The following is a 14,959-nucleotide window of genomic DNA, read 5'->3' on the forward strand; positions in this document are numbered from 1 at the left end:
ATGAGAATTTTGGGGAGTGGGGTCAGCATTTCACATTTTATAATGGACAAATAAAGTGGAAAACAATTTTGTATCAGGTAATGATGTAAAAGTATAATATTGAGTCCACCTACATTTTCGCGTGATATAATGAGACGCCATCAGATCATCAACAGAAGCAAATCAGTTCAAAACAGCCTGAAGCCTGGCTACAGATTAGAATCACCTAGAAAACTTATTTAAAAACCTATCAATTCTCATCTGAATGAGAGGAAGGCTTGAGCATCAGAGGTTCCCCAAATGATTCTTACCTCTAGTCGGGGTTGAGGACATGCTTGTTTAAAATGTTTTTCTATACAATACATTCAGCATTTTCCAAAAATTTTCTTTCTCTTCTGATCAATTTCATGCCTAATACAGTTACCAGTTTTTATTGTAAATTATTTATGTTACAAGACAAAATGTCAAAAATTTTGAGTTGATATTTTTAAGATTACAAGATACTTCACAGCAAGACTAATCATGCTTCATTTAGTTACAGTGATTTTTCAGATACCCCATATAAATCACCACTTTGGATCGAGGTTATATATATTTCAGCTGTAAACAAGACTGATCCAGAATCTGAATACAAGGGAGGGGGCAAAAGCTGTAGCCTATTTGCTACTGGGCAATGCAAGTACAGACAATCAACTCATTGATAGGAGGGGCTGGATGTCAAGATCTGGTGGCTTTGGCAAGATCACATCTCACTGCAGAAAAATACAACAATGAATACAGAGAAAACATTTTGCCATTTTGTAATTGTGGTTACCACAAAAAAACCTTATAATGTATGATGCTTATCTTATTACGTCTCCATGGAACAGATCTGAACATAAAGTTCTCTACGAATTAATATTACGACATGGGAAAAGGCTACAAATGATTTTTTCCAACATGCATATGGATAAGTTATAAAAACACTGCCAGTAAAAGGAATATTTACAAAAGTAATAAAAACAGCTCACTTATAGGGAAAAAATGGCCACTGATATTCCTAATCCTGTATCTCTCTGGATGAAATTTATTTTGATAGAATTTTGAAAGAGCCTTCAATACTCTAATCAGATTCTTCTGTTGATCTTATATTTTATCAGTTAAAATACCCTTGCTGATGTATCAAATTCTCTTACAGTTTAAAACCACAGTTCTTTTTCACTTATGGAAATAAAACTACAAAATCCTACCATTCATCCGAGAAATAAACCTTGCATAGAAAATTCTTTAATTCTGAAATTTTGTTTTATTAACAGAACGACTAGAATGTTGTCTCACAACTAGTTGACATTATATATGAAAGTTCACTACAAAGCAGTCACCACACATTTAGGATTTTTCTAAATATAAAATAGTGGGTTTATAAAAATGCTTACCAGACAAATAATTCTCTCTTCATTACCTAGAAATAAGAATTATTTATGTGACAATATAATTTTAAGACGCCTTAATATTCCAAGTTTGATGCAATATAAAAAGCAAAAATTTACTCTTCCAATGGACACAATCTGCACCTGACTGAACGCATGATAACAGTGAGTTACAGCAGTCAGTCATGCTAAAGGCAAAGAATAAAATCTGCTTTATAAACGGCACAAATTTTCCACCTTAGGACAAATTAAGCACTGGTTCCATCTTCTTCAATAACTCGGTTCATGCTGGTGCCATGTGTGATGTGAGTCATAGGATTATTACTGAGATCCCGGATGCTGCTATGTCGTGACTGTTCATTGAGACGATGAGAACTGCTGTGCCTGGAGTGATCTGTTAGTCGTGACATGCTGCCATGAGGTAGTCTCTCTTCCATTCCTCTGTAACTGCAGGGAGTATACCTAGTACAGGAGAGTTTATTTTGAAGCAAGTAATAGAACACACTAGAAAAATAACACTAAATTTTTCATGAAAATGCTGCACTAAATGAAATAATTAGGAAACCAACAAGTGAAAAAGTAACCACCACCTTTGATGATATTCAGCAATTTCATTAACACTGTAGAATTATTCATATGGCTAACCAAAAAAAGGGAAGAAAATATACTCATTGGATTCAGAATTAAGGTCCTATTCTTTGCAAAAGGACAGAAATTAAGGTTAATTTTTCTCATTCAAATAAGTTATGGTTTATGGGATGAGTTCAAGAAGAGGAGGAAAAACAATGGAGGAAAGATGGCACTGGCCTCAGGAGTGTAGAAAATTGGCTATAATCAGAAGTACAGTAACTCAAATTTTACTAAAATTTACAAAGATTAGGAAGAGGGAGCATATGAAATTAGAGGAGAAATTAGTGTAACCAAAAAGGAAAAGGAAAAAAGATGAATGAACTGGCAAGCAACAATGACAGCATGTGCTGACAGCTTCTTTCCAGATAGCCCAGTTAACAATTCAATTAACTACTGTAAATGGTGTTAATTATTTTTCCTCGGAGCTGTGAGGATACTATGCTATTTCATAGAAGGTACATCTACTTAAATATACATAACAACACACTAATACACTATAACTTATATTCCTGCTAAAGCAAATTCTCTCAGTACCCTGAACAAAGATGCAGCTTTTGAGTATGCCAACGGCTACACTGCTTATTGTGGACAGTCTTCTCCTCCATCGTTGTACTCATTTTGAAAGCAGCAATGGGGAGCTGTTAAATTTTCTTTTGTTCCAATCCTGACTCACTGAGCCCCTATCAGATATAAGAATACTCACACTCAGATGTACACCTTTTTGTAAAAAGTATTTAATTTAGGATAACAAATCTCAAAGAAAACTAACTGAATATAATTTATAACTTTAACATATTAAATTTTAAGTAATGTTTCTAAAAATAAAAAGAATATAGCAGGCCATTTCTTTTTAAAATAGTCATCAAAATAACTAATATGCAGCTGAAGACCTATTGGGTGTCAAAGCATTTATTTATCATTCTTTCATAATTATAACAAATCTCATGACTCAATATGAACCATTTATAAAATTTAAAGATTTTTAAAATTATGACTTTACTGATTTTAGAAAGAGGAAAAGAGAGATAGAAACATCAATGATGAGAGGATCATCAATTGGCTGCTTCTTGTATTACCCCCCCTCCCCCCACTGGGTATCAACTCCACAACCCAGGCATGTGCCCTGACCAGGAATCCAATAGTGACCTGGTTCATGGGTTATTGCTGAAATACTGAACCACATTTGTCTAGGCTAAAATTTAAAGATTTTAAAGACTGATTCATGAAATTTTGAGGAGATCTAGTTTGATAGTGTGCTTATTAAATAATGTTTCCATTAGATCAGAGATTTTAAAAATTGAAAAGTCCTTTTAAAATTATAAAAGAAAGCATATCTTTTGTTTCCAGTTTTAAATTTGACTTGCATATTTTGATAAAATAATTACAGTGTTAATTGAAAATATTTCAGAATAAGCTTGTTATTCTATTATTATTTTGCAAAACAATTATTGCCCTAAACTGAGTGAAAGATTTTTCCAAATTTGATCTGCCAGCTAATTTGAAGCTCTTTCACCTATCATGACTTCATAAGTATTGTTTAAAATAAATATGGCAAATAAATCAAATGAAAAAAAAATCTGCTTCAGCTCTAGGAATGATATCAGAGTAATTAAAAAACACCAAATCACTACTTAAAAATACGAATTGGATATTTTCTTAAATGAAACCTATGTTTTTTAGTTATGAATATGAATCAAAGAATACATTTTTCATAGAAAAATTACTATATTGAGTTATCATGTCTATTTATTGAAGTGAAATATATGGCTATCCACAAAATTCTATAATATAAACAACCTGCCCATGGATAATTAGAAATCAACTACATAGAAAAATAAATTTAATTATAGTATTTAATCTCAATTGTATATGTGGGACTTACCAAGTTTATTTATATTTTGACAATCATTTAAACCACTGTGACCATCTAACATACACTATGAAAATGTACATTAATCTTAATATAAGCTTAGGCAAAAATAATTAGGATGGTTAATTTGCTGAAAAGATAATATGGTGTAGTCCAAAGTCAAAATGAAAAAAACTTGAAGATGATTTACTCTCTTTGATTCTCTATACAATGAATAATTCAATTCACTGTAATTTCACTAGTATCTCATTATGCATTCCCTGACTTTCCCTTGTTGACACCTACTTTTATCGTCTTACTCATTATAATTCAAATAAATATGGCAAATGAATCAAATGAGAAAAATTTTTTTACCTACCTTTACCTACCTACTCATCCACTTGCTTTTCTAACCATCTTCTCATCTAATCACCTATTACTTATTCTTTGAAGTTGATTTACATGTGTAAGGTATTTGCATCAGTGTATTTATTTTACATAGCACTGAGATCAATTATCCATCAAGGAGTCTGGACTAGAGTATTGTGAAGTGTGTGTGTGTGTGTGTTTATGTGTGTGTTATTTCATAACCAAGAAACCGTAAGATGATGAGAAAAAGATGGCCAAAAGATAATGTTAACAAGTAAACTTAAAAACTGACTGATGGCCCTAGCTGGTTTGGCTTAGTGGATAAGAGTATTGGCCTGCAAACTGAAGGGTCCCAAGTTTGGTTCTAGTCAAGGGCAAATGCCTGGGTTGCGGGCTCGATCCCCAGTAGGGAGCATGTAGGAGGCAGCCCATCAATGATTCTCACTCATCACTGATGTTTCTATCTCTCTCTCCTTCTCCCTTCCTCTCTGAAATCAATAAAAAATATATTTAAAAAAATCTCCACGAAATGGCTTTTGGAATTATGATAATCCCTGTTTAGAGTTTTGGGTTTAATGTGGTCTGAGGTGCTGGGCATGGCAGAGAGGCTTACAATATTAGTGTTCTTGTACCACATTATAGAACAACCTTAGTAGGCCACCTTTATAGTTCTGGGCCCTGAATTTCTGGGAAATGCTCACAGTATTTCTAAAATCATTTGTTATTCAATATACTTGTGTGTATATACTATATATACAAGCTGAGGAAAGACAACTGTATTGAAAATAGGTCATGCCAAAAGAATGATTTAAAAAGCAATTAACTGCCATGGTGATTCCATGACACTATTTTTTATTGATTCCCTCATATGTGTATAGTATAAGCACTTTCTCTGAATCATATGCTGGCTATTCTTCTTATATTATTATTACTGTAAGTATTTTACCAAGGTCTTGTTCTTGATCTGTTCTTTTTTAAATTATGACTTAAGGGCTTCTCACAATTTTAATTACCAACTCCTTATATTAATGATTATAAATTTCCTTATCTAAGCTCCAGATTACAGAGACTGAAATTCCCTATGTTTAATTACCTTCAGAAATTCTCTATTCAGTATGAACTTATCTTTTGTTACCATTCATTCACTCTATTTATCTTCTCTAAGATACTTTCATGGGCCAATCTGATCTTTCCCTTTTCTGAAGTTCCACAACATCAATCATCTATAGCATTCACTGTTTTAATTATATGCTGACTTGCACTATTACTTAATTAGTTCTTATGTATATATCTTATCTTCCTTAAAAGGTCATATGTTCCTAGAATGCAGAAATGATACTTTAACTTTCTTCTATATATCTCTATATATGGATTACCACATGCATATGCATAAGCACTGAACTAAAATAACTGTCCAATCCTTATTGAAAAGGAGGAGGCTAATAATATCAAATGTCATATAATGCTGATAGCTATTTCATGGAGGATGGTGTTGACAAAATGTATTCTAATTCCCTCCCTCCTTATGAGTGTCTTAAAATAGGATCCCTAAATTACTGTAGAAACTTCCCAACTGAGCTTACTGAAAATCTTCTCTCCTAGGCTGCCAAAGTGATCGTTCTCAAATACAAAGCTGAATTTATCACCACAATTGCCCACGCATACATACAATGCAATAGCCATACTCCAGTACCTAACTACTTCTGTTCTCCTTGCCTCTGCATATATATTCTTTCCCTGTCTTTAATTTCCAAGTGCTTCCCCTGAATCATATTCAGTGTAGCAGTGCAATGTTGTTTGTGAAGTTTTCTCTGACTTTCCATGATAATTTGATGGTTTTCTTCTCTGGGATCCTAAAGCACCCTGTATATAATTTTTTAAATATATGTTATTGATTTTTTTTTTTTTTTTTACAGAGAGGAAGGGAGAGGGATAGAGAGTTAGAAACATCAATGAGAGAGAAACATCGATCAGCCTCCTCCTGCACACCCCCTACTGGAGATGTGCCTGCAACCAAGGTACATGCCCTTGACCGGAATCGAATCTGGAACACTTCAGTCCGCAGGTCAATGCTCTGTCCACTGAGCCAAACCGGTCAGGGCTATAATTTTATTATACACAAGGAAAAAAATAGATAAAAAATAGAAAATATAACATAGTCAAAAAAAGACTGCTGCTTTTTAAAATTAGAGTAGCTGACCCATTAGAAGGCAAAAGATCTTATGAGAAGTCTTAATCTAAAAAGAAAGTATAGAAATCATATCCTACACCAGGACAGAGAAGACTGAGAGAAAGGCTAGGATGAGATTGAAAAGATACTAGACAGTTATAGAAACAGATGTTTTAAAGTTAACATAGAATGCTTTCCATTTTAGGCCTACAAATTTTCATTCTTTCAGTTTCCCAAACTGGAAGTTGTTAAGAAAACAATAACAGCACAAACATTTGATATAGTTCTCTCTAGTTGCTATTATTCCATCATTAATTCCTATCTTTTCATTTCTTCTTTCTAAGTATTTTTCAGATCAGTTCTTCCTCTCTTCCCACTGCCACTACTTTCCTATTAATCTTCATCATCTCTTAACTGAATTATTGCAAAACTCCTTCGAAGTGTCTAATCATTGGCAAATTTAACAAGAAAATACATCCCCTTCTCTCATTCTCTCTGTGAAGCTTCTCTGATCCTGTGCCCTTCTTATTTTTGTAAGTAAAAATTGGCTGGAATATAGTCATTCCCATTTTGACTACATATTATCTATGGCTGCTTTCATGCTACAACAGCATAAATGAATAGTCACAATAGAAATTGAATAACCCACAAAGCCTAAAATATTTACTATGTGGCTCTTTATAGAAAAAGTTTGACAACCTCTGGACTACACAGTCTTCCCTTGGTATCCGCCCAAGATTAGTTCCAGGACCCCCACAGATACTAAAATCCATGGATGCTTATCTTTATATAAAACTAGAGGCCTGGTGCACAGATTTGTGTGCTGGTGGGGTCCCTCGGCCTGGCCTGTGGGGATCGGGCTAAAACTAGCAGCCCAACATCCCCCAAGGGGTCCTGGAGTGCGAGAAGCCGCAGGCCAGGCAGAGGGACCCCACTGGTGCCCGTGCACAGGGCCTCCAACACCCCCTGAGGGGTCCTGGATTGTGAGAGGGCACAGGCCAGGCCGAGGGACCCCATTGGTGCATGAATCCGTGCACCACGCTTCTAGTATGCATATAAGATCTTTGGTTAATCTCTTCCCGCCCTTCCCCCTCCCCCCTTTCCTCTGAGATTCATTAGTCTGTTCCATGTTTCCATGCCTGTGGTTTCCGCTCCTGCATTGAACATCTGCCCCCTGGTGGTCAGTGCGCATCATAGCTACCAGCCAGTCAGCTGGTTGGCCAGTTGCTTAGGCTTTTATATATATAGACTAGAGGCCCGGTGCACAAAATTTGTGCACTCGGGGGGGGGGGGTCCCTCAGCCTGGCCTGCACCCATTTGCAGTCCAGGACCTCTTGGGGGATGTCCATCTGTTGACTTAGGCCCACTCCCCAGGGGATCAGGCCTAAGCTTGCAGTCAGACATCCTTCTGGCAGCCCTCGGGGGATGTCCGACTAAAGGCTTAGGCCCCCAAGGGAGCTGTGATGACAGAGGAGCCATGTTGGCCCGCCCTACCGCCCTGGGTTGGGTCACACACGGGACACCCGGACGACGGCTGGGCGGGCTGGCAGATCGCTGCTGCCCTGCCCAGTTGCCCCGGGTCGGGTCGCATATGGGACGCCCGCTGCCCCTGGTCGCAGATAGCAGGCCTGGATGGCGGCAGGGCAGGCGGGATGGCGCTGTCCCGTCCCACCGCCCCAGGTGGCAAATAGCAGGCCCGGATGGCAGTGGGGCAGGCGGGATGGCGCTGTCTCACCCTGCCTGCAGTATACAAATTAGCTGCCATCTTGGTTGGCGGTTAATTTGCATATCGTGCTGATTAGCCAATGGGAGGCATAGCGAAGGTATGGTCAATTACCATGTTTGTCTATTATTAGATAGGACTAGAGGCCTGGTGCATGAAATTCGTGCACGAAGGGGGAGTTCCCTCAGCCCAGCCTGCACCCACTCCAATCGGGGAACCCTTGGCAGTCGGACATCCCTCTTATTATCTGGGACTGCTGGCTTCTAACAACTCACCTGCCTACCTGCCTGATTGCCCCTAACCCCTCTGCCTGCCTGCCTGATTGCCCCTAACCTCTCTGTCTGTTTTCCTGATCACCCCTAACTGCCTCAGCCCGCCTGCCTGCTCGCCCCCAACTGCCCTCCCCTGCTAGCCTGGTTGCCCCCAAATGCCCTCCCCTGCCAGCATGATCTAACCCCCAACGGCCCTCCCCTGCTGGCCTGATCTCACACCCTAACTGCCTCTACCTGCCTGATCGCCCCCAACTGCCCTCCTCTACCGGCCTGATCTTGCTCCCAAATGCCCTCCCCTGCAGGCCTGACCTCGCCCCCAACTGCCCTCCTCTGCTGGACAATTTGGTCCTGACTGGTCAGTTTCTATGCCAGTCAGCATCAAAAGCTCCGCCTCCTAGGCAGCCATTGGCTCCTCACAGTTGACCCAGATTTGGTTCTGACTGGTCAGTTTCTAAGCCAATCAGTGTCAAAAGCTCCACCTCCGAGGCAGCCATTGGCTTCTTACAGTCACCCAGATTTGGTTCTGATTGGTCAGTTTCTATGCCAGTCAGTGTCTCTGGGCCTATCAGCAGGGCCTGATCAGAAAGGCAGGGCTGATCAGCAGCCCTGGTGGAGGCCTGGAGATAAATAGAGGCGCGCCTGTTGGCCAGGCCGGGAGAGAAAGAGAGGCAAGTTCTAATCAACCTATGGATCAGACCCTGTCTCTCTCTGCAGGCCTTTCTCTGGGCCTGATCCACAGCCCCCTCGGGCCTAGGCAGTCAGTGCTGGGTCAGGCTGCCCTTAGCAGCCCCAGTCAGTGCTGGGTCACCACGGCAACCCAGCACTGACTTCCGGTCTGGTCAAGCCTTCGGTCCTTATGACCCTGGCTCTTTATTATATAGATGGTATATTTGCATATAGCCTACACACACACACACCCCTATATATTTTAAATCACCCCTACATACTTTAAATCAGCGGTCGCCAACAGGTGGTCCTTGAGGTCTGGAAAGGTTGGCGACCGCTGCTTTAAATCATCTCTAGATTACTTATAACATCTAATACAATGTAAATGCAATGTAAATAGTTGTTTTATTGTACTGTTTAGGAAATGACAAGAAGAAAAAGTCTGTACATTTTTAAGACAGATACAACCACCATAAGTCAAACTACATTGTACACATCAGCAACAAAGTAACACTTTTCCCCCAATATTTTCCATATCCATTTGGTTGAATCCCTGAATGCAACACTCATAGATACGAAGGGCCAACTGTACCATCATACTTATATTTTACTTTAATTGTTCACTTACAATAATAACAGAGGTTAAAATCAGGCACTTACTAAGACAGGCACTGTTCTAAGCAATTGGATATATTATCTCATTAATTTTTTTACAACAGTCCTAAAGGATATTATTACTATTTCCATTTTACAGATGAGGAAAACTGAAGCTTATCATTCCAGATCCCATGTTGTAAACCACAACATAAGTAGTGACTATATTATTATTCTTTAAAACTGTGAGCTTATTAAAAACATAGATTATGCCTATATCATCTTTGTATTCCCAGAATAGTAGCTGATGTAGTAGGTATTCCACAACTGTTTGCTAAATTAATCTTACTAACATAACCACTTTCATCCTGCCTTCTCCCTACTCAATACCCTTTGATGACTCCATATTTTTTACTGCAGCAAGTCTAAGCTTTAAACTCCTCTGACTGGCTTTAAATTGGACCATAATCTGGGACAACTGTTCCTAGCAAAGTTCAAAAAAATTAAAAATGTTCAACTTCTATTTCAGAATTGGCTATTCTTCCTTAAGCTGTGTAACTCTAATTCAGCATATGAAATAAACTAAGCTAGCAATAAAACTCACCTGCCATCACGAGATCTGTGGAGGCTGCCGTGATAGCTGCTCACTTTGCTGTGGACACTCCCTGCTTTGCTTCTCTGATCATCCACCATAGCCAGCTGAGTTGAAGAAGCATGTGTGGATGTTCCTTGAGTGGAAGTTCCTCTTGATTTCCTTATAATAGGAGTATTTGGATCCCTCAGGAGGGATTGAGCAAAATCAGGTTCTTGGAGTACTTGTCGGCTCTCATTCACTATCCTAGACAACAAAATACTAAGTTTAAGATACAGTTAACATTCCTATAGACTAACAAACAATAATTTTGTGACGCACTGACGTTATTCTTTAAATTAATTGCTGTCCACATAATGTCTTTAGAACAGATATAACATTGTTAACAGATGAAAGAGTATATAACAAAAATTCATCTCAATCAGCCCAACTGGCGTGGCTCAGTGGTTGAGCAACGAACTATGAAACAGGAGGTCACGGTTCAATTCCAGGTCAAGGCACATGCCTGGGTTGTGGGCTCGAGCCCCAGTGTGAGGTGTGCAGGAGGCAGCCAATCAATGATTCTCTCTCATCACTGATGTTTCTGTCTCTCTCTCCCTCTCCCTTCCTCTCTGAAATCAATAAAAATATATTTTTAAAAAATTCGTGTCAATCTGTTCTCTAAAGTGATAGACAAAAAGAGATCTGTGCTAGAATAAGAAAATAAAAATTTTAGTTTCAACTTTATCAATAAATATGTGATCTTAGGCAAGTCACTACCTCCTTCATTTTCCTTATCTATAAAATGAAGTTATATTAATCATTTCTAAAAAGTCTCTTTCAGCTAAAGAATTTTATGATTTGAAGGAACCAAGATGGCGGCATAGAAAAACACCGGAAATTGCTGCCTCCCACAACAACTTCAAAAATACAACTAAAAGACAGAACGGTCATCATCCAGAACCACAGGAAGGCTGGCTGAGTGGAAATTCTACAACTAGAAGGAAAGAGAAGAGCACACAGACTCAGAGGAACTACGAAAGTGAAGTGCAGAGGTACGGAGGCGGACGCGGCGGCTGTCTTTTTGAATCCGGAGGGAGTCACAAGCTCCCGACTGCTCTGAACTCCCGTTCCGGGAAATCTCTGGGGTCCCAGGGCTCATACGGGGAGAAACTGGACGGTCTGGCAGCAGGCAGAACTCGGAACTTGAGGGCGGCTTTCCCTCAGAAGTGCTGGCAGCAATTACCGGGACACTGAGACGTGTGGCCCCTTAGGGCAGGGCTGAGAATCAGCCATAGCTGCTTGCTCCGCCCTATTGATTCCGAGACCCCGCCCCTTCCAGGTTGCTGCAAAGGCTTTTGCATATGAATGCCCGGGTCCTTTGCAAACTGACAATTACCTAACAAATTGCAGCTGGGCTAGACAGACCCAGAACTTCCAAGAGAAGGCCCAAGGCCCCACAGCAGCTTGCATTGCTTCACAGCTGGGCCTCATCTGGGCACCCCCAAACCCCAAAAAAAGGAAGGGGAATCTGCATATCTCTTCGTAGCTCCTGCTGGGTAACCTCAGGAAGAGGCTTAATTAGCACCTCCTTAGATCCAAGAGCCAGTGTACCCAGTGGTCAGAGTGGGACCATCCAGATTAAACTCCTCAGATTCATAAGGAACACACTCAGGGGGCAGACTCAGTGAGCACCAAAGCCCCACTGGAGCAAGTCTTGCCCCAGAAGGGTGTCTTCAGCACAGAAGTTCTCCCACTGTGGTCACAGCTGATTCTCACTGCCAATTGGCCTGGAGGTCAATTCCTCCCAGTGACACCTAAAACAACCAAGGCATAACTACAACAAGACTGTGCACAAAGCCCACAAGGGGGTGCACCAAGAGTGTCCACCTCAGGTAACTGGGGAGGCTGAGCCACTGGGCCCTGTAGGACACCTAGCACAGAAAACCACTCTACCAACACAGGGAAGCAGACAAAATGCGAAGACAAAGAAACAGGTCACAAATGACAGAAATGGAGGACAGCAAACTACTGGATATAGAGTTCAAAACCACGGTTCTAAGATTTTTCAAGAATTTTATGGAAACCGCCGATAAATGTAGTGAGATCCTCAAGAAATCTAATGAGACCCTCGAAGTTGTGATAAAGGACCAACTAGAAATTAAGCATACACTGACTGAAATAAAGAATATTATACAGACTCCCAACAGCAGACCAGAGGATCGCAAAAATCAAGTCAAAGATTTGAAATATGAAGAAGCAAAAAACACCCAACCGGAAAAGCAAAATGAAAAAAGAATCCAAAAATACCAAGATAGTGTAAGGAGCCTTTGGGACAACTTCAAGCGTACCAACATCAGAATTATAGGGGTACCAGAAGAAGAGAGAGGGCAAGATATTGAAAACCTATTTGAAGAAATAATGACAGAAAACTTCCCCTACCTGGTGAAAGAAATAGACTTCCAAGTCCAAGAAGCGCATAGAACCCCAAACAAAAGGAATCCAAAGAGGACCACACCAAGACACATCATAATTAAAATGCCAAGAGCAAAAGACAAAGAGAGAATCTTAAAAGCAGCAAGAGAAAAAAAGTCAGTTACCTACAAGGGAGTACCCATACGACTGTCAGCTGATTTCTCAACAGAAACCATGCAGGCCAGAAGAGAGTGGCAAGAAATATTCAAAGTGATGAATAGCAAGAACCTACAACCAAGATTACTTTATCCAGCAAAGCTATCATTCAGAATTGAAGGTCAGATAAAGAGCTTCACAGACAAGAAAAAGCTAAAGGAGTTCATCACCACCAAACCAGCATTATATGAAATGCTGAAAGGTATTCTTTAAGAAGAGGAAGAAGAAAAAGGAACTCTTACCATTTGCCACACCATGGATGGAACTAGAGAGCATTATGCTAGGTGAAATAAGCTAGTCGGAGAAGGATAGATACCACATGATCTCACTCATTTGTGGAATGTGGTGAACATCATAAACTGATGAACAAGGACTGATCCAGAGACGGAGAGGCATTGATTGGACTGTCGGGCCTTGGAGGGAAGGTAGGGGAGGGTGGGGGTAAGGGGAAAAGATCAACCAAAGGACTTACATGCAAGCATGTAGGTCTAGCCAATGGACATGGACAGCGGGGGGGTGGGGGCATGAGGGGAGGGGTTGGGGGTGGCGTGGGTATAGGGACACATGTGTGGTGTCTTAATCAATAAAAAAATATATTTAAATAAAAAAAAGAATTTTATGATTTGCAAGGGCACTAAATTATTACAAAGATATTACTATAAAATAGAGGAATTGTTTAATTGCATTGTTTATGGAAGTAATGGAGGCCTCAGATACATTTTTTAACTTATAAGAGCAGTTGTTTTAAGGCTACAACTTAATTTTCTGGTAAAAGCAGTTGTCTAATGCTGGAATAAACGTGAGTGGTCATAATTAGAACAAAAACATGAAAAATTACTTTAAGCAAACATATAATTAAGTCTCAGACATATTAAAGGCTTAAGGAAAAAAATTAAGGAGATAAATTATTGTCAAGAGCAAAAGTTTTTAACTGCTATGAAAGTGTTAAAAGCAAATGTTTATGATGATGAAAAAAGGAGTAATTAAATTAATAAAAGAGCCAATTAAATTGTTGCAAAGATCCGTGTCTCAGTTTATGTAAATCAGTGACTTGAGAGTCAGGATTAAAGTTAAAATTAGATAAAAAAATTTCATTAAAAAAACAACAACCTCAAAAATGTACAGATTGGATCATACAGTGAGAAAGTGCATTATTCTCTTTTCAAATTACAAAAGCATTGTTGTTGTTTTTAGAACTTGGGTAGAAGGGCTAAACGAAAACTGACATTTGTTAAGTACCTGCATTGTGCCAGGTATTTTAAATATATTCTTCTTTGATCCTTTAAAAAATCATTTTATTTAAAATTGATTTTTAGAGAGAAAGAAAGGGAGAGAGAAACATCAATGTGAGAGCAAAACATCAATCAGCTTCCTCCTATATGCCCCTGCCCCAGGGATCGTGACATGAAACCAGGGCATGTACCTTGACCAGGAATCGAAGCTGCAGCAACCTTTTGGTGCACAGGACAATACCACCCAACCAACTGAGCCACAATGGCCAGGACTACCCTTTTTTTTTCTCAATATATTTTTATTGATTTCAGAGAGGAAGGGAGAGGGAGATAGAGACAGAAACATCAATGATGAGAGAGAATCACTGACTGGCTGCCTCCTGCACACCCCTGGGGATGTGCCCTGACTGGGAATCGAACTGTGACCTCCTGGTTCAAAGGTTGATCCTCAACCACTGAGCCACACTGTTTGGGCCAGGGCTATTCTTCTTAATAATGTTTTTGTTATGGAGACGAATGTCCTGAGAGAATATTTCTAAGAGGATATTAGGTATCTATTAAGAATAAATATTGTGGTCCCCATTTTATAGATGAAAAACTGAGGTTTGAAGGGATCAATGGACTTTCCACAACAAAACCAGTAGTCAGGGATCAAACTTAAGTTTAAGTGGCTTAGAAACCAATCATCAAGTAATGATAAAACAATGTTTAAATAATCCTGAAGCCCTGACCGGTTTGGCTCAGTGGATAGAGCGTCGGTCTGCGGACTGAAGGGTCCCAGGTTCGATTCCAGTCAAGGGCATGTACCTTGGTTGCGGGCACATCCCCAGTAGGGGGTGTGCAGGAGGCAGCTGATCGATGTTC

General features: G+C 39.7%; 1 protein-coding gene across 3 annotated transcripts in view; it reads right to left on the bottom strand.

Moving 5' to 3' along the window:
* Positions 1-222: 222 nt before the first annotated feature.
* FZD3 (frizzled class receptor 3) overlaps positions 223-14,959 on the bottom strand; it is an 86,477-nt gene continuing 71,740 nt past the window's right edge. Inside the window, exons 6-8 of one of the 3 annotated variants that reach the window (XM_023755938.1) lie at positions 10,266-10,499; positions 9,349-9,385; positions 1,803-1,850 (exon numbers count right to left, since the gene is read on the bottom strand). In XM_023755938.1, the coding sequence (XP_023611706.1) occupies positions 9,355-9,385; positions 10,266-10,499 (265 nt within the window). In that variant the 3' untranslated portion in view covers positions 1,803-1,850; positions 9,349-9,354. Of the gene's footprint in view, positions 1,851-9,348; positions 9,386-10,265; positions 10,500-14,959 lie in introns of all 3 variants that reach the window. The other 2 variants (XM_006081931.2, XM_014456992.2) reach the window with 2 other exon arrangements.

This window comes from Myotis lucifugus, unplaced genomic scaffold, assembly GCF_000147115.1.
Source record: "Myotis lucifugus unplaced genomic scaffold, Myoluc2.0 scaffold_1, whole genome shotgun sequence".
Taxonomy (NCBI): Eukaryota; Metazoa; Chordata; class Mammalia; order Chiroptera; family Vespertilionidae; genus Myotis; species Myotis lucifugus.